This window comes from Trichomycterus rosablanca, chromosome 4 (assembly GCF_030014385.1).
Source record: "Trichomycterus rosablanca isolate fTriRos1 chromosome 4, fTriRos1.hap1, whole genome shotgun sequence".
Classification (NCBI taxonomy): domain Eukaryota; kingdom Metazoa; phylum Chordata; class Actinopteri; order Siluriformes; family Trichomycteridae; genus Trichomycterus; species Trichomycterus rosablanca.
The window spans coordinates 46,567,167-46,594,233 of NC_085991.1; the positions used below are offsets into that span (position 1 = coordinate 46,567,167).

Genomic DNA, 27,067 nt, shown 5'->3' on the forward strand with positions numbered 1-27,067 from the left:
AAGAAAGGAAGGAAGGAAGGAAAGAAGAAAGCAAGGAAGGAAGGAGGAAAAAAGGAAGGAAGGAAAGAAAGGAAGGAAGGAGGAAAAAAATGAAGGAGGGAAGGAAGGAAAGAAAGGAAGGAATGAGGAAAAAAGGAAGGAAAAAAGCAAAGAAGAAGGAAGGAAGAAAGGAATGAAGTATGGAGGAATGGAGGAAGGAAAGAAGAAGGAAGGAAGAAAGGAAGGAAGGAAGGAGGAATAAAGGAAGGAAAGAAGAAAGCAAGGAATGAAGTAAGGAGGAATGGAGGAAGGAAAGAAGACAGCAAGGAAGAAGGAAGGAAGAAAGGAAGGAAGTAAGGAGGAATGGAGGAAGGAAAGAAGAAATCAGGGAAGGAGGAAGAAAGGAAAGACAAGGAAGGAAGGAAAGAGAAGGAAGGAAGAAAGGAAGGAAGTAAGGAGGAATGGAGGAAGGAAAGAAGAAATCAAGGAAAAAGGAAGAAAGAAAAGAAGGAAGGAGGAATGGAGGAAGGAAAGAAGAGAGCAAGAAAAGAGGAAGAAAGGAAACAGATGGAAGGAGGAAGGAAGGTAAGAAGGAAAGATGAAAATAAAAGTGATGCTGGATCCATATTGCACTATTGAAAGAAGAAATTAGACTGCTTGGTTGATGCCAATCTAATACACTAGCCCACCACCTCTGAGATCTCAAGCTCTGTAGTTTGAGTCTCATGCAATGCTATCGACCTGGTCAGGTGTCCAAACCGTGTGGGTTTCATTACAGCTATAAAATTACGAGCTCAGCTGAACTAGCTCAGTCCATAGCGTGGCTGTCTATACGCGATACGGCTCTCTATAGGTCTGTTCGAAAAAACAGTGAGCTGCCTTGTCTTACTGCCTACATAGGCAGCTGCCTAAGTAGAGAGGATCCTAATAAGTCATCGACTTATACGTCAGGTTATTCGAACGCACTACTTCGAGAAAAGTTGTGCCGCACTGAATGCTGGGATTGCCTTCACTGCTAAGGCAGCATCGGATGCTACCTCGTTATTCTGTCAAAATTGCATTCAGATTTAAGGTGCCTTACTAGACAGCATTTTAAGGCATCTAAGAATTTAAACAGCCTTCTCTTCATGAGCGCGCCTAGGACGATGTAAAATGCTGCCTATATAGAGAGATCACTAGGTTTTCGAACACACCCTATAAGACACCACTAGGACCGGTGACTGTGCATGTGTCGGAGGGGCCGCGTGATAGTATCAGCTCTCCCCAGCCAGCGTCCGGTGGTACAAGCAGCAAGAGAATTGCACTAGGAAAATTGGCATGGGTTAGAGATATTTAAGGAGAAAAATAATAAGGACAAAAATAATATTTCTGTACAAAACCACAGCAAGAGATCATGCATCCCTAAAATAGATGAAACTCCATTACGTACAAATTGGATTTTAGGTATATCAGGACCTCAAGTGACTTTCAGTTACATTTATAATCATTTTCAAAGTGTCTAAATTCACAGTAACATGCACAGCTATGCACATAAAATTCCCTAACAGACTGAAGCACTTTAACACAAACAAACAAACATCCTGTCGTATTGCACAGTGATGATCCTACAGTAGAAGTGTTACAGATCCTAAAGCTTTCTGGTAATTTCAGTCACAGTTCTACTCATATTTCAAGTACATGTATATGAAAGAGTAACTTATGAGTGAATTTGTACTATAAATCTAATTAAAATGAACATGTCATGGTCAGAAGGTGCTCGAGTGGTGCAGTGTTCTAATAAGCAAGCACACCGCCACTAAAATCCTGGTTCAGATCCTTAGTGGTGCTATCAGCCAGTCGGCATCTACAAAAAGACATGATTGGCTGTGTCTGGGGGTGTGGTTGATGCCCTGGCATGGATTGGCATCCTGTCCATCATATGCTGCCAGTGATTCAGAGAAACTGGACTGTAATAAATTAAACCGAATAGCTTGACCAGCCTTTATTGGTGTATTTTATTAGAACTGTCCATTATTTATATTATATTAAATGAAAATATATTATTTATATGTGTTGTATGTATAGTTTGGGTTTTTTTCTGCACTGGAGCCCATAATTGACTTAATCAAGCCACTCATATGACTGCAGTTACCAGAATGGTGCAAACTTGTGCGACTCTATTTCCAAACAGCATAAGCTAACAGGAAGGTAGTTTTACAAGTAATGTCCAGTAATTAAAGGCACAGCAGGCTTGGTCCAGTCAGCCTCAGCTGGTAGAAACAAAACCAGCATGTATATAGCAGGATCTGCAAAAAAGAAGAAAAAAACTGTCAGTTCTCGTCCTTACATCAGACAAATCATGCAACGGTTAACCCCGACTACAGCTCCCAAAATCCACAGCAGACATACAAGATCCGCTTCAAAGACACACCCGTTTTCCGGCACCTGAATACTAGAGTTGTTTACATTCATTGTGTTACACCTATTTTTTTGTTCATTAATTTTCATAACCATTTGATTTGTCTCTCCATTTCATTAGCTCATGGCGAAGTATTTTCTGGTCACCAAGCATTTTACAGTTTGATTGCCATAGTGTTTTGACTTGGCTTGCACCTGTTTTTAGTTCACAACATTAGCCTACACATTGTACTGTTGTTTGTCGATAGCTGGATCTATTTTGCATGTTTTTTTATGACAGCCCTTGGATTGTGATTTTGATACATTTGCTTAAACTTGTTAATAAACTACCTGCAACAAAATCCAAACCAGCCTCACCTAATTTTAACACAAACCAGTTAATCTCACAATGTGGCTTAAATAAAAGCTATGATATAAGCTAAACATCTACTAGTTCTGAATCAATAAATATAAAAAGTTTGGTACACTATTTCAAATAATACATTTATTGCACACATACATAGGCTGGTTTTGGTCTGTTAAAAAAAGAATTCTGCTATTTGTTAAACAGACACCCCAGTGATTTTATTTAATTTTATTTTATTTAATTGCATAAAGTTCAGAAAAAAAAAATCAATTCCCAAATTGCAATAATAGCTATAAAGCTAAGTCAAGTATAAAAAAAAAAACATAAACTACTTGATATGTTATTGAATAACAGCTACTATAAAATGAATGTTTTCCAGTCAGTCTGATTGCATGGTAATACACAGAACATGTAGTTTTAGTGGCAGGTGATCGACTTACATTAGCTCTCTGGTGGAGGGAGGCATGAATTTCTACGTGATCTGCACATGTTCCTCTGCAATCCCAACAAAAAGATGGGCATTTTAATTTCATTTCAGTTAAATCAAAGAAAATGTGTTACCATATTTTACCACATAACATCATTTTTATAACAGAGTGTAAAGTTTAAGATCAGGCTGTACCTTTATATGCAGGCGATGGTGAACTGCTGGGTCTGAGAGCCAAGGATGCTTCAGAGCTTCAGCTGCACCTACCCTCCAACTACACACACACACACACACACACACACACACACACACACAAACACACACACACACACACACACACACACAAACATCATAAGGAGAGTAATAATGGGTGGATTGATTCAAGAAGGATTATGGCTTCTTCAGGTAAGTTTTGGATGGATGGATGGATGGATGGATGGATGGATAAATGTGCAAATAAATAAATATAATATATGGATTAATGTGATACATGGATGAATGAATGGATGGAATAAATAAATTGATTAATTTGATACACATATGGACAAACCAATAAATAAATAATTAAATAAATTGATTAAAGTGATGGATGAATGGATGGATGAATGGACGAAAAATGGATGGATGGATGGGTGGGTGGATTAAAGGATGGATGGATGAATAAATAAAAAATGGATGGATGGATGAATAAATGGATGGATGAATAAATGAATGGATGGATGGATGAATACATGAAAATCGGATGGATGGATGGATGGATGGATGAATAAATGAAAATCAGATGGATGGACAGATTAAAGGATGGATGAATAATTTAATGGATGGATGGATGGATGAATAAATGAAAAATGGATGGATGGATGGATGAATAATTTAATGGATGAATGGATGGATGGATGAGTAATTTAATGGATGAATGGATGGATGGATGAGTAATTTAATGGACAGATGGATGAATAAATTAAAAATGAATGGATGAATGAATAATTTAATGGATAGATGAATATATAAATTAAAAATGGATGGATGGATGAATAATTTAATGGATGGATGGATGGATGGATGGATGAATAATTTAATGGATGGATGAATAAATGAAAAATGGATGGATGGATGGATGAATAATTTAATGGATAGATGGATGAATAAATTAAAAATGGATGGATGGATGAATAATTTAATGGATGGATGGATGGATGGATGGATGGATGGATGAATAATTTAATGGATGGATGGATGAATAAATGAAAAATGGATGGATGGATGGATGAATAATTTAATGGATGGATGGATGGATGAACAAACCTTTTATTATAGATGAGCAGTTTGGAGATGAAGTCTTTGGCCTCCTCTGAAATGCCCAGGAACTCACTTTCCTCAAAGTTCCACTGACATACCAGAATGTTGTTAAGTGTCTCATTATCGTCATCACCAAGAAACGGAGACAAACCACTGAGGCTGGTTTAAACAAAAAAAACAACAATGATGTTAAAAAAAGAGAACATTTTAGGTTTTGTTTTTATATCATTATTATTGTTGTTGTTGTTGTCACTGTAAATTATTCAGAAAGCTTGTTTGGGTTTTGTTTAATTAAAAGTGAAATCTATAGGGATTCAGAGATATGTGTCTTCCATTAAGTGTTAGCCAGTCATAGCAAAAAAAAATGACTCTACATTGTGCTTCCCAATTCTTTGGTAGACTTCAGATTTCAGGATGTTCTTTACGCAGTTAAAGCATCCAGGGCCAGAAGCAGCAAAGTAACGCATCCTCGGTTTACGTCCCATTTTATTTCCAAATCATCAAAACCTTGCTTTATAGTGATGATCAATAAAGTGTGAGTACAAATCTGGTAGAAGTGTGTAGAAATGTAACAGACTCTTACAGCATGTAGGTGATCACGCCGAGGCTCCACATGTCTGTGTTAAATGACACAAAGTCATAGTTAATCACCTCCGGGGCGAGAAACTCTGGTGTGCCAAAATTCACGCGTAACTTCTCTTTGGGTTTGTATCTGTGGAACAGAAGAAAATAAGATTACACTTTTATATACAATATACAATATATACAATAAATCATCTGTCCATTATCGTACGAGCATGGTGAAAAACTTACTTTCTCGCAAGTCCAAAGTCGATAATCTTTATTTTATTGGTCACTCGACTAACACACAGTATATTCTCAGGCTAGAGAGACATTAAGAAACACAAAAGCACTTTAAGTACCTTGCAGTGTTAGTGTGATAAAGTGGACTTTCACTACCATTAGCTGTAGTGATACTGTTGTCTATTTAATAATCATTCTACTGTTTATAAGTTATACCATAAATAAAATCAATCAATTTCAGTAGTTAGGCTTAAGATTTTATACTGCTAAGGGTCATGAGTGCCTGGCACCACCCTTAAATATGTGGAAAAAGGCAGGAATACACCCTGGACAGGGTAACATACACTCACACATCCACACCTAGAGAAAAATTAAGGCAGCCAAAGTTTAAATATTAAACCCACATTAAATAATAAAAAGTATGCTAGACTTAGAACCTTCAGAACCATGTTAATGGTCCCCAGAGCGTAATGCTACAATTAAAATGCTACACATTTTCTCACCCAAACCCAGAACTTTAAGAAGCATGTAGACGTCCAGAGCATGTGCTTTAATTCCCCAAATTATAAAACAATCTACTATTTAACGGCTACAATTCAGATATAATTTTTAACATTTTGGTAGGGTCATGCGGGTCCAGTGTAAAAGGGAAACTCTAGGCGCATGGCAAGAATGCCCTGGACAGGAAGCTAATCCATTACAGGGCTTTGGCTATATCGCCCCACCCCCCTTCCCCAGACATAGGCAATCATGTCTGTGTAGACGCCCGGCTGGCTGACAGCAACGCTAAGATTCAAACCTGCTAGCAAAATACAACGCTGCACTGTATAATACGTATATATACACCGATCAGGTCTAACATTATGACCACCTTCCTAATATTGTGTTGGTCCCCTTTTTTTGCTGCCAAAACAGCCCTGCAACTGCGATGCACTGTGTGATGCACTGACAGTTTTCTATCAGAACCAGCATTAACTTCTTCAGCAATTTGAGCTACAGAAGCTCGTCTGTAGGATTGGATCACACGGGCATCAATGAGCCTTGGGCGCCCATGACCCTGTCGCCGGTTTACCACTGTTCCTTCCTTGGACCACTTTTGATAGATACTGACCACTGCAGACCGGGAACACCCCACAAGAGCTGCAGTATTGGAGATGCTCTGACCCAGTCATCTAGCCATCACAATTTGGTCCTTGTCAAACTCGCTCAAATCCTCACACTCGCCCATTTTTCCTGCTTCTAACATCAACCCACCAACTAACAGGTGCAGTGATGAAGAGATAATCAGTGTTATTCACTTCTGTCAGTCTGTCAGTGGTCATAATGTTATGCCTAGTCGGGAGATAGATAGATAGATAGATAGATAGATAGATAGATAGATAGATAGATAGATAGATAGATAGATAGATAGATAGATAGATAGATAGATCTATATTAGATAGATAGATAGATAGATAGATAGATAGATAGATAGATAGATAGATAGATAGATAGATAGATCTATATTAGATAGATAGATAGATAGATAGATAGATAGATAGATAGATAGATAGATAGATAGATAGATAGATAGATAGATCTATATTAGATAGATAGATAGATAGATAGATAGATAGATAGATAGATAGATAGATAGATCTATATTAGATAGATAGATAGATAGATAGATAGATAGATAGATAGATAGATAGATAGATAGATAGATAGATAGATAGATAGATAGATAGATAGATAGATAGATAGACAGACAGATAGATAGATAGATAGATAGATAGATAGATAGATAGATAGATAGATAGATAGATAGATCTATATTAGATAGATAGATAGATAGATAGATAGATAGATAGATAGATAGATAGATAGATAGATAGATAGATAGATAGATAGATAGATAGATAGATCTATATTAGATAGATAGATAGATAGATAGATAGATAGATAGATAGATAGATAGATAGATAGATCTATATTAGATAGATAGATAGATAGATAGATAGATAGATAGATAGATAGATAGATAGATAGATAGATAGATCTATATTAGATAGATAGATAGATAGATAGATAGATAGATAGATAGATAGATAGATAGATAGATAGATAGATAGATAGATCTATATTAGATAGATAGATAGATAGATAGATAGATAGATAGATAGATAGATAGATAGATAGATAGATCTATATTAGATAGATAGATAGATAGATAGATAGATAGATAGATAGATAGATAGATAGATAGATAGATAGATAGATAGATAGATAGATAGATCTATATTAGATAGATAGATAGATAGATAGATAGATAGATAGATAGATAGATAGATAGATAGATAGATAGATCTATATTAGATAGATAGATAGATAGATAGATAGATAGATAGATAGATAGATAGATAGATAGACAGACAGACAGACAGACAGACAGACAGACAGACAGACAGACAGACAGACAGACAGACAGACAGACAGACAGATAGATAGATAGATCTATATTAGATAGATAGATAGATAGATAGATAGATAGATAGATAGATAGATAGATAGATAGATAGATAGATCTATATTAGATAGATAGATAGATAGATAGATAGATAGATAGATAGATAGATAGATAGATAGATAGATAGATAGATCTATATTAGATAGATAGATAGATAGATAGATAGATAGATAGATAGATAGATAGATAGATAGATAGATAGACAGACAGACAGACAGACAGACAGACAGACAGACAGACAGACAGATAGATAGATAGATAGATAGATAGATAGATAGATAGATAGATAGATCTATATTAGATAGATAGATAGATAGATAGATAGATAGATAGATAGATAGATAGATAGATAGATAGATAGATAGATAGATAGATCTATATTAGATAGATAGATAGATAGATAGATAGATAGATAGATAGATAGATAGATAGATAGATAGATAGATAGATCTATATTAGATAGATAGATAGATAGATAGATAGATAGATAGATAGATAGATAGATAGATAGATAGATAGATAGATAGATAGAATATTATTTATTGTTTTTTATAAAATAATTTTTATTGTATAAGTACGATGTGATTGCTTTCTTTTGTGGTCTAAAGGTACAAAACACCTTGGACAGGTGGCGAATCACACACACACACACACACACACACCTAGGGCAATTTTTGAAGCTTCAGTTGGCCCGACTGCTTGACATTGGACTTTGGGGAGGAAACCATTAAAATAATTGCACCTGGAGGAAACCCATGAGGAAAACCAAAAATATATATATAGTATATATATACTGTATATACAGTATATAGTATATATATACAGTATATATATATTTTTTTTTTTTCTTTTTTTTTTCTTAAAGAGAATCACTTGCAGCGTGCAGCTAAAAACAATCTGAAAATTTGATTTTAATGAACTTATTAAAACTGATCAGTACTGATAATGCAGTGAAGCTCTCAGCGGGGTGGGTTACCTTCAGGTCGAGATGGAGGATGTACATTTTGTGCATGTGGCGCAGACCCTCACATATCTGTCGGACAAACATGACAGTGTCCAGCTCTGTTAGCTTATAGTTCTCATCAATGATTCTGTCGAAGAGCTCTCCACCATTTACACTGTTAACAAACACAAGAGCTTTATTATAGAGAGCAAGACTGTTGCACTTTTACACCTTGTTCTTACCCACATATAAAAATAGTTCTACTGTGATACTAATAATCTTTAGGTGATACATACTATTCAAGAACAAGGATGATGTCGTTCCTGGATTCGTAGGCGGCATACAGCTGGATCAGGTTGGCATGGTCCAACTGGTTCATGACCAAAATCTCATTTTTTACCACCTCCTGCCAAAATAAAGGCACAGTGTTACTGTGTTACTCAAAGCTGAACCGTGGAAATAAAGCAAGTAAATACAGTTTATGGGTTGTACAAAGCTGAATAACGCTTTTACTGATAACTACACTAATTTAATCAAAGCATTTGTAGGTACACAGTTTTTACATGGAAAATAACTTCTACCAGTCTAGGAGCCAGAGTTAGGAGATGTTTAAACGATACCTTTTCCTTCAGACTCCGTGCTTTGATGATCTTGGCTGCTAGAGTGAGTCCAGAGGAATTTTCAATGCACTTGTGCACCTGACCAAACCGACCTCTGCAGAATACACACAAAAAATTCAGACAAATGTTATTAAAGAAAAACAACTCAATAAAAAGTCAATTCCAAAAGCGGGATATACGTATATATATATATATAAGTAAATATATATATATATACACTGCCTGGCCAAAAAAGTGTATATGCCGGTTAGCCTCACTGACAAGGCTACACAGCTGTTTAATCCCAATCCCTTGAGTTCCCTTCACATTGTGCGTGTGGAAATGCTCTTACTTTCACTATTAAACATCCCTGAGTTCTACTGGAGTTTTTCTACCATTTGATTTCACCAAACGTTTAAGTGATCGCCGACCACGATCATTCAAGATTTTTTTTCGACCACATTCCTTCCTCGAAGATGATGTTTCCCCCCCCACTGTCCTTCCACTTTTTTAATAATGCGCTGGACAGTTCTTAACCCGATTTTAGTAGTTTCAGCTTCTCCTTAGATGTTTTCTCTGCTTGATGCATGCCAATAATTTGACCCTTCTGAAACAGATGAACATCTTTTCCACGACCACAGGATGTGTCTTTCCACATGGTTGTTTAACAAATGAGAAGCTACTCACTGCATCAGTTAGGGTTAAATAACTTGTTGCCAGCTGAAACATAAACACCCATGCAGTAATTATCCAATGGGAGGCTCTTACCTATTTGCTTAGTTAAATCCAGGTGGTGACCTTTTTTTTGGCCAGGCAGTGTAACATTAGAATGGTAGAAAAGCAATGGACTAGCGGTGGTGAGCTAGCTTAACAATAATATATCAATCGTACATTGGTGCTTGGGTGGGGTCTGAATGTCAGCGGTGCTGTCAGCCAGCCGGGCGTCTACATAGACATTATTGGAAATGTCTGGGATGGGTTAGTAATGGTGAGCTAGCTTAACAGACTACTCTTAACAGACTACTTAACAGATTACTCTGTTCCACTCAAGTAATAGAAAAATAATAATTTATTGTTATTTTTACCACTGCTTTATCCTGGTCAGGTTCGTGGTGTTTCTGGTTTTCCCAAAAACACTTACACAAGAATACACCCCACACAGGGTGTCAATCCATCATGAAGCTTCAAATAATTCTTCCCTCAGACATAACCACTCATGTCTGGCTGGCCAGTAGCTCCTGCTGAGATTCTAACCCAGATCACAGCAGTGGTGAGCTAGCATTAATAGACTGCTGCACCACCCAAGCACCTCATTAATAATAATAATAATAATAATAATAATAATAATAATAATAATAATAAAAATACTACTACTAAGAACAATAATAGTAATAATAATAGTAGTAATAATAATAATAATAATAATAATAATAATAATAATAGTAATAATAATAATAATAATAAAATAATAATAATAACAATAATAATAATAATAATAATAATAGTAATAATAATAATAATAATAATGGTAATAATGGTAATAATAATAATAATAATAATAATAATAATAATAAATAATAAATAATAATAATAATAAATGCCATCACCAGAGGAAATAAAAAGACAAATTTAAAAGAAGAAACAAAAAAGTGCTTGGGTGAAACTCCACCAGCTACTCAGTCCACCAGCGAGTTACAACCCGAACACTCACCAAAGAACCAGACAGGCAAACCCAGCAAACCAGGAGCAGTAAAAGAACACTGAAAGTAGCCATGACACCCGTGAACAAAGCTCGAAACAGAAGGGTACCCATGGCACCTACTGCAAAACAATGCCACCACTGTTTATTACCTGGGATCTTGCAAACCAGAGCAGTAAAACACTAGCAAGACAAGTAAATGGAGAAGACAGACAGAGGACTCAGCCGAGAGCTAAGTCCCGGGTACGTTTATCAAGTGTTATCTCTCCAGAATTATACTTTTATTTAGTGCCTGACCCCCTGGCCAGCTTTGGTATGGCAGGTGGGTTGTTACAGTATACATGGTAATACAGTAAAACACTAGCAAGACAAGTAGATGGAAAAGACAGACAGAGGACTCTGTCAGAGACAGAGGACTTTTACATAGTGCCTGACCGCCTCCCCCCTGCTGGCATTGGTATGGCAGGTGGGTTGTTACAGTATACATGGTAATACAGTGACTGAAAATTTGGTCCTGTATTTTTTTTCATACACATATATTTTGTTTTGCTTATTAATGAATACATATAAGGCATTTTGAATCTGAAGTGAATTAATAAACTAAAAGTACCATAAAGGAAAAAAAAAAACAATTCATTATTGATCTGTTTGCTATTTTGTCTCAGTGTTTTTAAGCTACTTGGTTAGGAACGAGTCCAGGCATCTGTTTGAAGTGCTGGATTAACACTTAGCGTTCAGCTTCTATCTGGCACAAGGGTACAGTTTCACATACCCAGAATAGCCTGGGGTAAATATATCTGCCCCTGACTCTAGAGCTATGAATCCAGGGGAGGAGCCGGGGGGGGAGAGCAAGGAGGGGAGCAGATCTGAGCAGTGGAGGATTACGCAAACCCTCCCCATGAGGATTAAAGGACTGTACGGTCTGCTTTCCACCCTCCTCACGCCGTCTCTTCACACCATTTCATACATTCTGTTCTCTGTTTTTTACTCCCTCAGGTTTTCAGTTTCAAAGCTGCAATTACAAAAAGGGACGGTTAGCGAACGCACCCGCCGATCATCTCCTGGTGGTTGATGGTGTAGAAGTTGCTGATCTGGTTGGGCTTGGCGGAGACCACGCGGTGGCTGAAGGGAGCCGCTGGTGGAGGAGTGCAGTCTGCAAAAATACATTGATACATTAAATATTAAAGCAAACGGTTAACAGTATGGCAGAAATACTATATCAGGTTACAATTCTTACTCTCAACACTCAATACATTAAATTTTTTATGCAATCATCTGTTCTAACTAATTTAGACTGACTGATTTCTTATACAGGCATGTGAAAAAGTATTTGTCCCCTCCTATTAATGCATTCATGTCATGCCAAATAATTCAAGGTCATTAAAAACACATTTTGTAAATAGCTGGATTCCATTCCACAGGGTCCCTACACAGTGCCCTTGTCTTCCCTACACACTAATCATGTGATGTCGGCTAAGGGAACTTCAGTTGATTGAATCCCTTCATTCGGTATGGCTGAAGCAGCGTCATCATGTAAACGTCACGTAAATCTCTGAGCGTTCATTTGCTTTCTAAACTTCAGCTGTAACATTAAAACCACCTCACAGTTCATTTTATCAGCTCCACGTACCATATAGAAGCACTCTGTAGCTCTACAATTACTGACTGTAGTCCATCTGTTTCTCTACATACTTTGTTAGCCCCCTTTCATGCTGTTCTTCAATGGTCAGGACCCCCACAGGACCACCACAGAGCAGGTATTATTTAGGTGGTGGATCATTCTCAGCACTGCAGTGACACTGACATGGTGGTGGTGTGTTAGTGTGTGTTGTGCTGGTCTGAGTGGATCAGACACAGCAGCGCAGATGGAGTTTTTAAACACCTCACTGTCACTGCTGGACTGAGAACAGTCCACCAACCAAAAACATCCAGCCAACAGCACGCCGTGGGCAGCGTCCTGTGACCACTGATGAAGGTTTAGAAGATGACCAACACAAACAGCAGCAATAAATGAGCAATCAACTCTGACTTTACTTCTACAAGGTGGACCAACTAGGTAGGAGTGTCTAATAGAGTGGACAGTGAGTGGACACAGTATATAAAAACTCCAGCAGCGCTGCTGTGTCTGATCCACTCATACCAGCACAATAACACACCACCACCATGTCAGTGTGCTGAGAATGATCCACCACCTAAATAATACCTGCTCTGTGGTGGTCCTGTGGGGGTCCTGACCATTAAAGAACAGGGTGAAAGCAGGCTAAAAAATATGTAGAGAAACAGATGGACTACAGTCAGTAATAGTAGAACTACAAAGTGCTTCTATATGGTAAGTGGAGCTGATAAAATGGACAGTGAGTGTAAAGACAAGGAGGTGTTTTTTTATTTTATGGACATACAGCAGGTTTGTGTCGTGTTTACATTGTGTTGTATTGTCAGTAAAGATAAATAAAGCATTAGTCCGACATAATCATGATTCCAGAGATAACAGCTTTACCAGACTGAGAAACTGCCAAATCTGTGAAACCAAAACCAACATACTACCTGAAGCAAATTAACGCTAATAAGGTACAGACACATCAATCATATGTGCCTCCATGCCCCCTTTGCAGGCCAAAAAAAATAGGCAATGCAGAACAACAGGATTTGCAATGTGGCTCAAGGTCTAACTCATTCAGCAGCTGAGCCACATTACATATTTGAAACGCATAACAAAGTATTCCTGTAGAGACTTTCCAGTGATATAAATTATGAGTCTGGCTGAAATTAAAGCCTGACTATATTCAATTAGCTACATTTTAGTACCAAATAAAACCAAAGGAGCAAATATATTTTCACATTGGGAATATTCATCTTATTTGAATAAATAAATGATATTTTATTTGTCCATTCTTTTCTAAAACAAAGCTAGCTGTAGCACTTACCGATAAAGAACTGTTCACACTCATCTTCATCTTTTTTCTCCTCCTTTACTTTCTTTTTGCTAAAATTCAAGAGAAGTTCGACTCCATCCGCTTTGAAAATGCCATACTGCTCCTCCGGCACCTTGGCTTGGTTTTCATTCTCCTCTTCCACAGAGTTTTTCTCTTCCACTTCAAGACTTTCTGTTTCAGGTTGTTCTGTAATAGTGGACACTCTGTCCTCTGGTTCTGGTTCAGAGCTAAAAAAAAAATGAATAAATGTTATGTCAACAAATGCTTTAAGCTAAAATGTTGATGGATAACAAACAACAAGCTAACATGATATTGCGGCAAATACAGGACATAGTCGAAAGAACTGAGGGTTAAGTACCATTTTTTTTAACCGGTCTTGCTTTTACTGTTGTTGTCTTGATAAAACATTTCATGGCTTGTGGATTGTGTGCATCACTCTATTCATGTTTCATTTGATTTAATTCTCAGCTTCAGTCACTGTCCATAAAGACCTTGACATGTATATGCCATGGAGAAGGTTAACTGGTTCATTTAAATTGCACCTAGGTGTGACTGGTTAGTGAATGGGTAAGTTTGTAATAATAATAATAATAATAATAATAATAAAGTTACACGTAAATAGCGCCTTTCACAAAACCCAAGGTCACTTTACATACAAAAAGTAACAATCACACAGAAATAGCAGAAAATGAAGTGAGAAAGTGCTGAGAAAAAAAGGTGAGTCTTTAGGAGAGCTTTAAATTCAGAGAGAGAGAGGAAGTGGAACTTAGAAAGGAAGGAAGAGATTTCCAGAGTGAAGGGGCAGCAACACTAAAAGATCGACCGCCCATAGTACTCAGCCTGAACCTGGGAACAACCAGGAGACCAGCATCTGACGACCTTAAATTCTAGGATGGAGTGTAGCTCTTGAGAAGGACCTAAACAAGACCTAAACCATGAAGTGCCTTAAATGTGTGAAAAAAAATGTTATACTGAATACGTTAATGAGCAGCCAATAAAGATGCTCAAGGACAGGGGAGATGTAATCGGATTTCTTTGTATGAGTTAGAATCCGAGCAGCAGAGTTTTGAATTATTTGTAGAGGGCGAAGTGACTTGGAGGGAAGCCCAAAGAGCAGAGAGTTGCAATAGTCCAGCCGAGAAGTCACAAACTCATCCATTCACTTATTCAGTCATAAAATGTTCAAGTTCTAGAAACTCTGGGTGCGTGGTGGGATCACACCCTAAACAGGATATCAGATCCACTGCTCATTGCTCATTGGTTTTGCATTTTATGGTGTCCGTGCTGTGGGCTGCGTCAGTGATGGAGTGGCTGCTATGCTCTTTTTTAATTGGTGCCTAGCGACTACTGAGCTACCCTTCCTTCCCAAGTGTTTATTCATGATGTCCCTTATTCATCAACGTTTTAAAGATGTGAACAGTCAAATCTGATTGTAAACTACCTACATCTGTGGTTACGGAACTGGACTACTGATTAAAAGGTTGAGGGCTCCAGCTGCCAATATTACTACTGGACTATTGATTAAAAACCAATTAACCCACCAATTATGCTCCGATTATGTCATGTATTAGCTATAAGTTGCTTTGGGTATATGTAAATCACGCTAGTTAAGTCATCGTGGTGTCTGTGCACGATCAGACTATGTCCACTGAATGTATAATTTCAGTCCACAAATATAAGATGATCACGTTACATTTTCAGATGTATGATCAATTTATCCTAGTAAAATTTGGGATGAGTCCTTTTTTTTTCAAATCTAGTCATATCTAATTACCCAATCACATTTTGCTTCCTCTGCTTCTGCAGACCTCCACCTCTGACCCAGGAGGGCTACAGATAACAGAACCGATTGCTTCTTTTTACTCGCACGACAGAGAATCACATGGCACTGATGAGCCAAAAGAGGTCGTCATTGTAGTTATGATGAATCCTGTTGCCCTCCATTCCCCAGACAAGCCAATCATTGTACATATAGGCATCTGGCCGCCCAATAGCAGAGCTGAGATTTAAAGTCGAGTTCAAAATGCTTCACCACCCGAACAACCGTGCCCTATAAACTCTGGACGCATGGAGGGATCACACCCTAAACAGGATGCCAGTTCAACTGTGGACATTTTCAGATGCTCCAGCGTATATTCAGGCCAGTCTGGTGTTCAAAATGTCATTTACACACATTTCAGATCACATACCTCTGTACTGTGACCACATCCTCAGCCTTCACATCTTCAACCACCACTACAGCTTCCTCCTTGTTCTTCTCCTCAACTTCCTCTGTGCTCTCCTTTTCCTCCTCCTTTTCCTCCTCCTTTTCCTCCTCCTTTTCCTCCTCCTTTTCCTCAGCTGCCTTCTCCTCTTCATCCTGAGTCTCCTCTGTTATTTCCTTTTCCTTCTGCTCTTCCTCCTGTTCCAATTCCATGCTGGTCTCCTGTGCCTCATCTGAGACATCCTCTGGTTTGACAGCAGGAATTTCTTCTTGCTGCAGGATAAAATCAAGAAGGTTTTGGCTGAGAGGAGGCTCAGCTTCTGTCGGCATGGGGGATAGAGAGCGCTCAGCATTTTCTATGTTCAGTTTCTGAACCTCCTCCAGGAGAAGAGCTTGCTTCTTCAGAGAGGCAGCATCTGTGAACAAATACTATTAAATTTACCACATTTTACAGGTGTTTCATTATCATAATATTTTAATTAACCCTTTATTGCTTTGAATAAAAAAGCATCTGGATTATAAAGATTTTGGCTGCCCTATTCTGAGGGGCTATACAGCATCTACACTGTATGTATGCTGGACATCTCATTTTAAAACCATGGACATTATTAGAATGTTGCCCCCCTCCCCACCCCTTGTTTGTGGCTATAACCACTTCCACTTTCCTGAGAAGGCTTTCTACAAGAATTTGGAATGTCTCTGTGGGAATTTGGAAGTGTATCACTACGCAGTTGTAGGTTAGCAGTTAAGGTACTGGACTAGTTTGTTTGTTGTTCTGAAATTAATAATGAGGGTTTTTTTTGGGCCAATAAGCAGTACATAGAGTGAATGCAGGAAGCCTGTACCAGCCACTTTGTGTACAAAGGTGAAAAACTAGCAATCCCAGTGATGATGATCTATACATGGCTGTGCCACACAAATGTCTATAACACACTGGTTTCTCATATCTTTAATCTTTAATTATCACCTCCTAACTATTATTACAGTGTCTGATAAATGACAGGATTGATTACTGAAGTAAAAATAGGGTTTGTTTTTATTTTTATGCATTTATACCTGTCGTGTCTGGGGGCTTCTTCTTCTTTTGTGCCTTCGGTCCTTTAAAGCTCAGGTGAGATTTCTCCTTCCCATCTTTGCTCTTGTGATCCTTATGCTTTAGTATTGAGGACAAGCACACATAGAAAGAAGACAATATATAATTTTACATAAGGGAGTAATAAATAATGTAAAAACAAATTCTACAGTTCTTCTTTACTCATATTGTACACACTGCAGCAAACTAAAATTATTTTAGCAGGGAATTGAACATAGTTATTCTTTTCAATTTATTCTCCTTTATTTTTGGATCATTGCCTTGTCACATTCAGGTGTCATATATATACAGTATATACAGTGTATCACAAAAGTGAGTACACCCCTCACAGTGGCTGGCAACATAAGTGAGTACACCCCACAGTGAACATGTCCAAATTGTGCCCAAAGTGTCAATATTTTGTGTGACCACCATTATTATCCAGCACTGCCTTAACCCTCCTGGGCATGGAATTCACCAGAGCTGCACAGGTTGCTACTGGAATCCTCTTCCACTCCTCCATGATGACATCACGGAGCTGGTGGATGTTAGACACCTTGAACTCCTCCACCTTCCACTTGAGGATGCGCCACAGGTGCTCAATTGGGTTTAGTCCATCACCTTTACCTTCAGCTTCCTCAGCAAGGCAGTTGTCATCTTGGAGGTTGTGTTTGGGGTCGTTATCCTGTTGGAAAACTGCCATGAGGCCCAGTTTTCGAAGGGAGGGGATCATGCTCTGTTTGAGAATGTCACAGTACATGTTGGAATTCATGTTTCCCTCAATGAACTGCAGCTCCACAGTGCCAGCAACACTCATGCAGCCCAAGACCATGATTCTACCACCACCATGCTTGACTGTAGGCAAGATACAGTTGTCTTGGTACTTCTCACCAGGGCGCCGCCACACATGCTGGACACCATCTGAGCCAAACAAGTTTATCTTGGTCTCGTCAGACCACAGGGCATTCCAGTAATCCATGTTCTTGGACTGCTTGTCTTCAGCAAACTGTTTGCGGGCTTTCTTGTGCGTCAGCTTCCTTCTGGGATGACGACCATGCAGACCAAGTTGATGCAGTGTGCGGCGTATGGTCTGAGCACTGACAGGCTGACCTCCCACGTCTTCAACCTCTGCAGCAATGCTGGCAGCACTCATGTGTCTATTTTTTAAAGCCAACCTCTGGATATGACGCCGAACACGTGGACTCAACTTCTTTGGTCGACCCTGGCGAAGCCTGTTCCGAGTGGAACCTGTCCTGGAAAACCGCTGTATGACCTTGGCCACCATGCTGTAGCTCAGTTTCAGGGTGTTAGCAATCCTCTTATAGCCCAGGCCATCTTTGTGGAGAGCAACAATTCTATTTCTCACATCCTCAGAGAGTTCTTTGCCATGAGGTGCCATGTTGAATATCCAGTGGCCAGTATGAGAGAATTGTACCCAAAACACCAAATTTAACAGCTCTGCTCCCCATTTACACCTGGGACCTTGACACATGACACCAGGGAGGGACAACGACACATTTGGGCACAATTTGGACATGTTCACTGTGGGGTGTACTCACTTATGTTGCCAGCTATTTAGACATTAATGGCTGTGTGTTGAGTTATTTTCAGAAGACAGTAAATCTACACTGCTATACAAGCTGTACACTGACTACTCTAAGTTATATCCAAGTTTCATGTCTATAGTGTTGTCCCATGAAAAGATATAATGAAATATTTGCAGAAATGCGAGGGGTGTACTCACTTTTGTGATACACTGTAAGTGTTGTTGCTGAACATGTGCACCATGTCATTGCTACAGCTTCCCATTCAATAACGGTACTTTCAAACAATAATATGGATGGATGGATGGATGGATGGATGGATGGATGGATAATTTATTAATCCTGAAGGAAATTAAGGCATGTGCAATGTCACAAAGCACAGCTCATCCCAAAAATGTTTATATGACCATCACAATGAGTTCAGGCACATGTAATTGCCTCCCTAGTCACCAGATCTATGTCTGGAAAGCAGTCGAAAAGTTGCAGCATAGATGTTTAAATCACAAATTACAGCAACTACGAAATGTTTTCAAAATCCAGTATTAGTACAGCGTTCTTAAAAACCAGTAATGTTAGTATATTTACTAACATTTTTGTTGTAACTGTACATTACACCAAACTTTTGGAAGCATTTATGTTAACAGAAAACATTCACTAAAGTCAAGCATTAGCCAGTTAGCATAGCACAGTTAGCACAATGCTAACAGCTTTACTTTGCAGTAGCCGTTCAGTATAAAATGATACACACTGTTGAAGTCAGTGACACAGATGAATGTAGAAAGTTGAAGGGTTTCTTAAGGAAATGCTTTGGTCCATGAAGCTTTAGCTTATGAGGAGACTTCAGGCTGCTGGATGTTTCACATGCCGGGTTTAACTCTTCTGTCCTTTTGATGGATTTAGTGGAGGCAGTTTTCTGTTACAGACACAACATGGAGGGAATGGGTCAGTCAGTTAGAACAGGGACTGATGAATGTTAGCAATCTTTAATAATATAAACATGGACATGAATGTTATGGTTAAAATGGTTTAAATGGATGAATGAAAGTTGTATGTTAGTATGACAAAAATGGAACAAACATTAATAGGAGAAAGAAGGGGTTTAGATTAACTGTAGTTTAGTGCAATAGTTCAGAATAAAACATTGCCCATCTTAATGATACTCAATAGTGATCCGCATTATTGATTTGGCACAGTTTTTACACCGGATGCCCTTCCAGACACAACCCTCCCTATTTATCCGGGCTTGGGACCTGCACTACAATGCACCCTAGTGGATAGGTAGGATGAAAGTGTCTCCAATTAGCCTGGCTGCATGTTTTTGAACTGTGGGAGGAAACCGGAGCACCCGGAGGAAACCCACGCAGACACAGGGAGAACATGCAAACTCCACACAGAAAGGACCCGGACCTTCTTGCTGTGAGGAGACAGTGCTACACACTTAGTCACTTCACATCAAAAGCAATTCACATAAAAACTGCAGCATTAATAACTAAACATTAATTGATGTAGATCAGGGGTGTCAAACTCATTTTCACAGAGGGCCACATCTGCATCATGGTGGCCCTCAAAGGGCCGATTGTACTGAATCCTGCTGTGATTGCAGTCTACCATTTAAGTCTTGGACAATTTGTTGTTTTTCTTGGAGGCTAAATTCTGTGTTTGGTGTTAAAATGCCAGATTTATACTGTACATTTTTAACATATATCTACATCTATATTGTACTCCTTTACCACAGACACGGCCTCATAACACAAGAGACGTACTGGTTTCTCTTCTTGAAGCACAAACTTGTTTTCACTTTCCCATCTTTTATTAAATTCTCTTCCTTCTGCTTCAATTTTCTCTTCTTGTACACTTTAGGATTATTTGTAAATATTTCTCATCATCACTTGTTGGAAAACCGCCTCAGTTAAACGCTGATGTGGAACCACTGCCATCTAGTGGCGGGATGCGGTACCTTGCGGGTCACAAATCGGCATGCATTGTGAGAGACGCAGTTTATGTACAGTGTATTTACAGTGTATTTTAAGACAATCATACGTCTTTTAAGCTCTCGCGGGCAACATAAAATGACGTGGTGGGCCGGATTTGGTTTTTGACACGTGTGATGTAGATTTTACACATGCCCATTTTTAATATAGCAACTAAGCGTGTTTAAACATCTATGTTTATGCTTATAAATACATACTTTATACTTATAACACTGTGATACCAGTGACATTGGTATTGGAACAGGAAACTATTCTAATCCCTGAATTGCAAATCTTCTTGACCTTAAAAGACACATTGAAATAACACCTAAATTCATTTGAGCATTAATCACAGTGGGAGTCTTGATTGAAGTTGTTTTAACATGCTGAATGAATTCGTCAGTGAGCCACATCAGGAGTCGCATCCTTCTGCATTGCCATTTTTGGCCGGCAGAGGGGGCACGGAGGCACAGATGACTGATGTGCCTGTTCCGCCTCATTAGCGTTAATGCACTTCAGTGTTAATTTACTTTTTTGCTTTTCTCTGGAACTGGCATATCAGTTCAGCACATTAATTCTTATGCTAAATTTTTATTTTGACCTTACTGTACATTCTTTTGTATATCTTGCCTGTATCAAGCTGTCTCATCGATGCGGAGCTGTAACTATGTCCTGGCACCAACATTCACAGGCTTCAGGGGTTCATTGCTGCCATTCCACAGTGGCGTGTGAGCCAGATTGGTAAATGGAGGGGTAGCGCTGGGCACTTACTCATTAGCTATCTCGGAGAAGAAGTCTCTGACGTGAGCACTGGTGACAACATGCATTCATAACCTTCTGAATTATTCTCACCATTCTCATCTCAGTAGGGTGTCGAGGATTCATTAGTTTTAGTAACACTAGCCGAGAGAAAGTGCTAAAAGAGCAGCACTGTTGCTTACAGACATGTTATCAGTCTGGATTTAAAGATGATCAAATTGCTATTAACATGCGCTGTTGTCATTTTATGTCTTGGATTACTTTAACCAAGTTATGCCTCGTCACATCACAGATACACATTTACACTGTATGGCACAAAGAATGTAGACACGCCTCTTAATTATTGAGTTTAGGTGTTTTAGGGCACATTCACATGAGAATCAAAGCAATTAAAGCGTCTCCAATAAGACGAACTGTTTGATATGACTTGGTAAAAGTGACTTAGGCCATACGAACAACGCTTAATGTGGACAAAACTTAACATTGTACTAAAACAACGAGCAAGGAATTTCATTAGTGGAGAGAACTTATGAGCAGTAATAATGAAGAGAAGTTTAGTGCTCCTGTGTCATTCATTTAATACATTAAACCATGTTAAGCTAAGCTAAGGGATAATGGTCTCAGATAAGCTGATTCTCACAATTTCTCAGAACCTCAAGTTGTAACACAAGTTTAAAAGTGAAACAGTGAGGAAAATCCAGATAAACACAAATGCAGATTCGTCTCATATGCGTACTTTGATGACGTTATACTTCATCGCTCAAACAAGTGCTGAACAAAGTAGCAGTTTGCACCAAGGCTCACGGTGACCAAAGCTCAAAACACTTCTCATGTGAATGTGCCCTGAGTAACACCCCTTTCTAACCAGTGTACAAAATCCATCATATAAAACCAACAATATGCTTGTTTTTAATTTTGTAGCAACAGTTTAGGGAAGGTCATTTTACATTATAGCATAACTGTGTTCCCGTGTATAAACATCAGGTCCATAAAACGTGGTTTAACAAGTATTGTGTGGCCAGCACAGAACCCTGACCTTACTCAACACCTTGGGATGAACTGGAATGATGACTCTGAGTCAGACCTTCTTGACCAACATGGCTGCCTGACCTTACATGCTTTTTTTGACCAAATAGGTACAAATTTAATGAATAGCAACAGGGACAGCGCTCCAAATTAATGCCCATGGTTTTGGAATGGAATGTCTTACAGTGTTGTGGGCAGGCGTCCATATACTTTCGGCCTTTAAGCTACTTCTTTTAAGTTACTTTTTAAGCTTTTTAAGTCAAACAGCTCTATCTAAAATTTTTGCCTTTCTTTGTTATGTAGTCAGCTAATCACTTTTAGCCTGCACAAGCTACCGATAAGTGGCTTTAAATGAAAGACACACCACAGTAGTAGCACCTCTATACTAAAACAAAGCCGCTAAACACATTTATCTAGGTTATTTATCATAAATGAACAGCTGGGACACATGCTGACCAGGTTGGCAATGCTAATTCCAGCAGCAGTTAGCTACTTTGGGAAACAGAGCTTGCACACACGGTGTGAAAGAAGTTGAGAAAGAATTGATACCGTAAACATCATGTGGTAAATATTAAGAATAGACTAAGCTAAATTACTATACAAATACAACTCAGGATAGAAATAACTAATTAGACTAATTACTAACATACAGTACCAGTCAAAAGTTTGGACACACCTTCTCATTCCTGTGGTTTTTCTTGATTTTTTTTTTTTTATTTGTACATTGTAGATTAATACTGAAAATATCCAAACTATGAAGGAACACATATGGAATTATGTAGTAAACAAAAAAGTGTTAAACAAACCAGAATATGTTTTATATTTTAGATTCTTTAACGTAGCCATCTTTTGCTCTGGTGACAGCTTTGCACACTCTTGGCATTTTCTCAATCCGCTTCATGAGGTAGCCACCTGGAATGGTTTTCAATTAACGTTTGTCAAGAGTTAATTTCTGGAATTTCTGGCTTTTTTAATGTGTTTGAGACCATCAGTTGTGTTGCGCAGAGGTAGAGTTGGTAAAATATAAAACATATTCTGGTTTGTTTAACACTTTTTTGTTCACTACATAATTCCATATGTGTTCCTTCATAGTTTGAATGTCTTCAGTATTAATCTACAATGTAGAAAATAAAAATAATCAAGAAAAACCATTAAAGAGAAGGTGTGTCCAAACTTTTGACTGCTACTGTATATACAGTGGATTCAAAAAGTATTCAGACCTCTTGAGTACTTACACACTTTTTGATCTTGTATGGAGATAATTGGCACATTATTTTTACACATTCATCTGCATTAATTTACCCAGCGTGATTAAGTAGAAACCTGTTTATAGATCAAATTTAGCTAAATACTGTGGCACTCTAGCTTGTGGTCACATTCACCGTTTCCTTTAATTAACTTGACGTGTCTAGAACTTGATTGGTGTCCACTTTTTGCCATTTAAAATAATTGGACGTAGTTTGGAAATGCCCACAGGACCCAGTAATAAAACAATATTTAAGGCTCACAGAACCACATATTTTTTAAATGGAAGAAGCTTGTAAGAACAAGCTTTTTTATGGTTAGGTGTTTTGCCAAATGAAATCCGGGCACAAAGGATCTTGGTCAGGAAGGTAAAAAAATGGTAAAGGTAATACTGGTCACTGTACAAGTGCTTCTAAAGTCCTGTGAAGAGACAGGAGAACCTGTTAGATGGGCATCCATCATTCTATGCTTAACGTCCTTGAATAGCCCAGCCAAATCCCAGACTTAAACCCCATTGAACCTCTGTAAAGAGACCTGAAGTTGCCAAATTTTGAGAGAATCTGCCATGAAGAATGAGATAAATGCCTAAATCCTGGTGTCCAAAGGTACAAAGGTATTTTACCAGACATTCAAATGTTGTGAAATATGTATGACTTTGTATGGCAACAAAAAAACAATTAATCATGTGATTAAAATTAAGACTAGACTAAGTTAATATTAAAATTGTCCCAGGCTTGTATTTAAATAAAATACACTGTTGTTAAACCTGAAGCTAGAACATCTTGCACTAGCTTTTAGCTGAGGTGACCAACATAAACTATAAATTCCCATGAACATTAAATCGAATGACCCCCAAATCCCCCTGCCACCAGGAGGGGCCACATGAGGACACGATTCCGAGAAGTGATCCCTTGGATGGGGCATGGAAACTTCCCACTGCATTACATACGTATCATTAGAATCCAAACTGACCTCAAAACTGGCATCCAACACTGGCCATGACACCGAAACAAACGAAGAGCTTTAACTGCAACCTTCAGCAGGTTTAGTTTTATCCTGCATTCATGTGGTCTTTAACTTGTCATTAGATGGACTGGCTTATTTAACTTGCACTTAAGTGTAAATAAACCAGAATTGAGTCCTGCCTAGTGTTAGTACTTCAAGAATAGTTGCCACTGATCAGGATGACGGGATTGCTGTTTGTAAAGTATTAATAAATGAAGAGTTGCTAATGGTATGGATACACTGGTGTCTTTATAATTGCAGAAACCAAATATAATGGCACTGGTTACAATCCACAGACTCCAACCCAGACAATCCTCAGGTCTTTACATTGGATAGTCTAAACCAAGCAATGATTTCCAGCAAGCTCATACCAATGACTGTAAATTAAATGAAGTGATGTAAAGGCTCCCAACAAGAAGCACCTAGCAGAGACTAACTGACTCAGCAGATCTGACTTACCTTTCCTGGAGCAGCCTCACCTGAGGCCTGTTTCTTAGCAATATGTTTGAAATCCTGACTCCTGACCCCTGAGCCTAAAGCCACCTTGCTCTTGCGTGGCCCCTTAAACATGAGTTCTGTGATCTTGGAAGTCTTGACAGTTTCTCCGATGAAACTGACGACCTGCTGGATGCTCATCACCAGCCTCTCCATGCCTTCCAGTTTTTGGGTGTGCTGCTCGGAACGCTGGTTGACGACCGTCATGATGCTGTTCATTTCCTGGCACATTTCCTTCATCTCGCCTCCGATGCCTCGGGCTGGTCCCTTCTGTACGCTCGACGGAGGCACGTCCACCTTGTCCACTTTGAGGGTCTCCATGTCTCGTCCTATCCCCACGAGTTCTTCGGACATGCTGTCCAGACGGCTCAGAACTTTCTCCTGGATGCTGATGAGAGTGTCCATTTTGCTGCTCAGCGATTCAATCCTGCCCTGGATTAAGTCGAATCCAGGGCCGGTTTCCAGAGAAGTCATGGTGGTGAAAAATGATGCAGAGCAGGAAGAAGCTGAACTTAAAAAGCTGGAATACTACGTCCACAAAAATAACTACTTTTCTCCACTGGTCGGTCTCACAATAAATAGTATATATATTATAATTTATCCCAAAATTATGGATAGAAAACAATACTTCAAAAGGTTAATTAGGTAAAACCTTTTCCATTCAGGCACAACAAAAGCAACACGTCTGAAGTCCTACAATCGCGAGTGTGTCTGTCCTTCTGTACACCTCCATTTGGCACTCCTGCAACTCTTTAGCTGGACAGCATCAAGAATAGAATGAAGCTACCTCTCTAAATGTAACCACAAAAGGGTGGGGGTCCTGTGTCAACAGGGGCCTTGGTGGGCGACAGATCGGGAAGAGCTGTGTGACATCTGAGATGCTTCAGATGCTGAACTTGAGCAGATACCAGTTGTCAAAGAGCTTTGATACGTACGCACTCACACATACAAGTAAATGGAAAGACTTTTTCCACTTTGGCGCTCAAGGTAACTCAACTTACATATCGGAACAAGTATCATTTGAGATGACATTTTAGGTTTTACGTCAATAGGTTGTCTCTGAGCAAAATAAAAGCCTATGGTTGGGGCAGCTCTTTCTTAGTAATATACTGAGAACTGTTTACCATTTTTTTTTACATTTCTTTGTAATAATTTTTTGTACAACTCACACACATGCTTGCATTCAGTATTTTAAGGCAGCATTTTTGAAGTGATTTTGATCACATTTTGTTTGTGATTTTTACTGCTTTCCAGGTAAAACAAACAATGCATCAAAATGAAACAAAACAAAATATACTTCATTAATGAAAATGGTGGCTATCTGGTCCCACTGTGGTTTCCAAGATGTAACATAAAGCCTCCACAAGGGGGCGTTCATGTACAGGTTTTTCGTATTTATCTGCCTGTTAAAATAGTTTAATACTTATTATTTTTTGTGACCACCTCCTTGTTTCTACATTCACTGTTCATTTTATCTGCTCTACTGACCACATAGAAGCACTCCATAGTTCTACAATTACTGACTGTAGTCCATCTGTTTCTCTGCATGCTTTGTAAGCCCCCTTTCATGCTGTTCTTCAATGGTCAGGACTCTCCCAGGACTCCCACAGAGTAGGTATTATTTGGGTGGTGGATCATTCTCAGCACTGCAGTGACACTGACATGGTGGTGGTGTGTTAGTGTGTGTTGTGCTGGTATGAGTGGATCAGACACAGCAGCACAGATGGAGTTTTTAAACACCTCACTGTTACTGCTGGACTGAGAATAGTCCACCAACCAAAAATATGTGCTACAGTGGGCAGCGTCCTGTGACCAC

General features: G+C 38.7%; 1 protein-coding gene across 2 annotated transcripts; it reads right to left on the minus strand.

Annotated features, from left to right (window-relative positions):
- Window positions 1-1,488: 1,488 nt before the first annotated feature.
- On the minus strand, window positions 1,489-25,802 carry mylk4a (myosin light chain kinase family, member 4a). Of its 2 annotated transcripts, XM_062993396.1 has the most exons (15): window positions 25,216-25,802; window positions 19,500-19,664; window positions 17,192-17,288; window positions 16,122-16,551; window positions 13,924-14,159; window positions 12,047-12,152; window positions 9,322-9,415; window positions 8,998-9,107; window positions 8,735-8,876; window positions 5,262-5,332; window positions 5,032-5,160; window positions 4,455-4,607; window positions 3,345-3,423; window positions 3,163-3,217; window positions 1,489-2,264 (listed from the first exon to the last, which is right to left on the minus strand). In XM_062993396.1, the coding sequence occupies exons 1-14, from the start codon at window positions 25,723-25,725 to the stop codon at window positions 3,164-3,166; spliced, it is 2,376 nt and encodes a 791-aa protein (XP_062849466.1). In that variant the 5' UTR covers window positions 25,726-25,802; the 3' UTR covers window positions 1,489-2,264; window position 3,163. The 2 variants fall into 2 exon arrangements, with proteins under 2 accessions (XP_062849466.1, XP_062849467.1); XM_062993397.1 differs by lacking the exon at window positions 19,500-19,664.
- Between the last annotated feature and the right edge of the window lie 1,265 nt (window positions 25,803-27,067).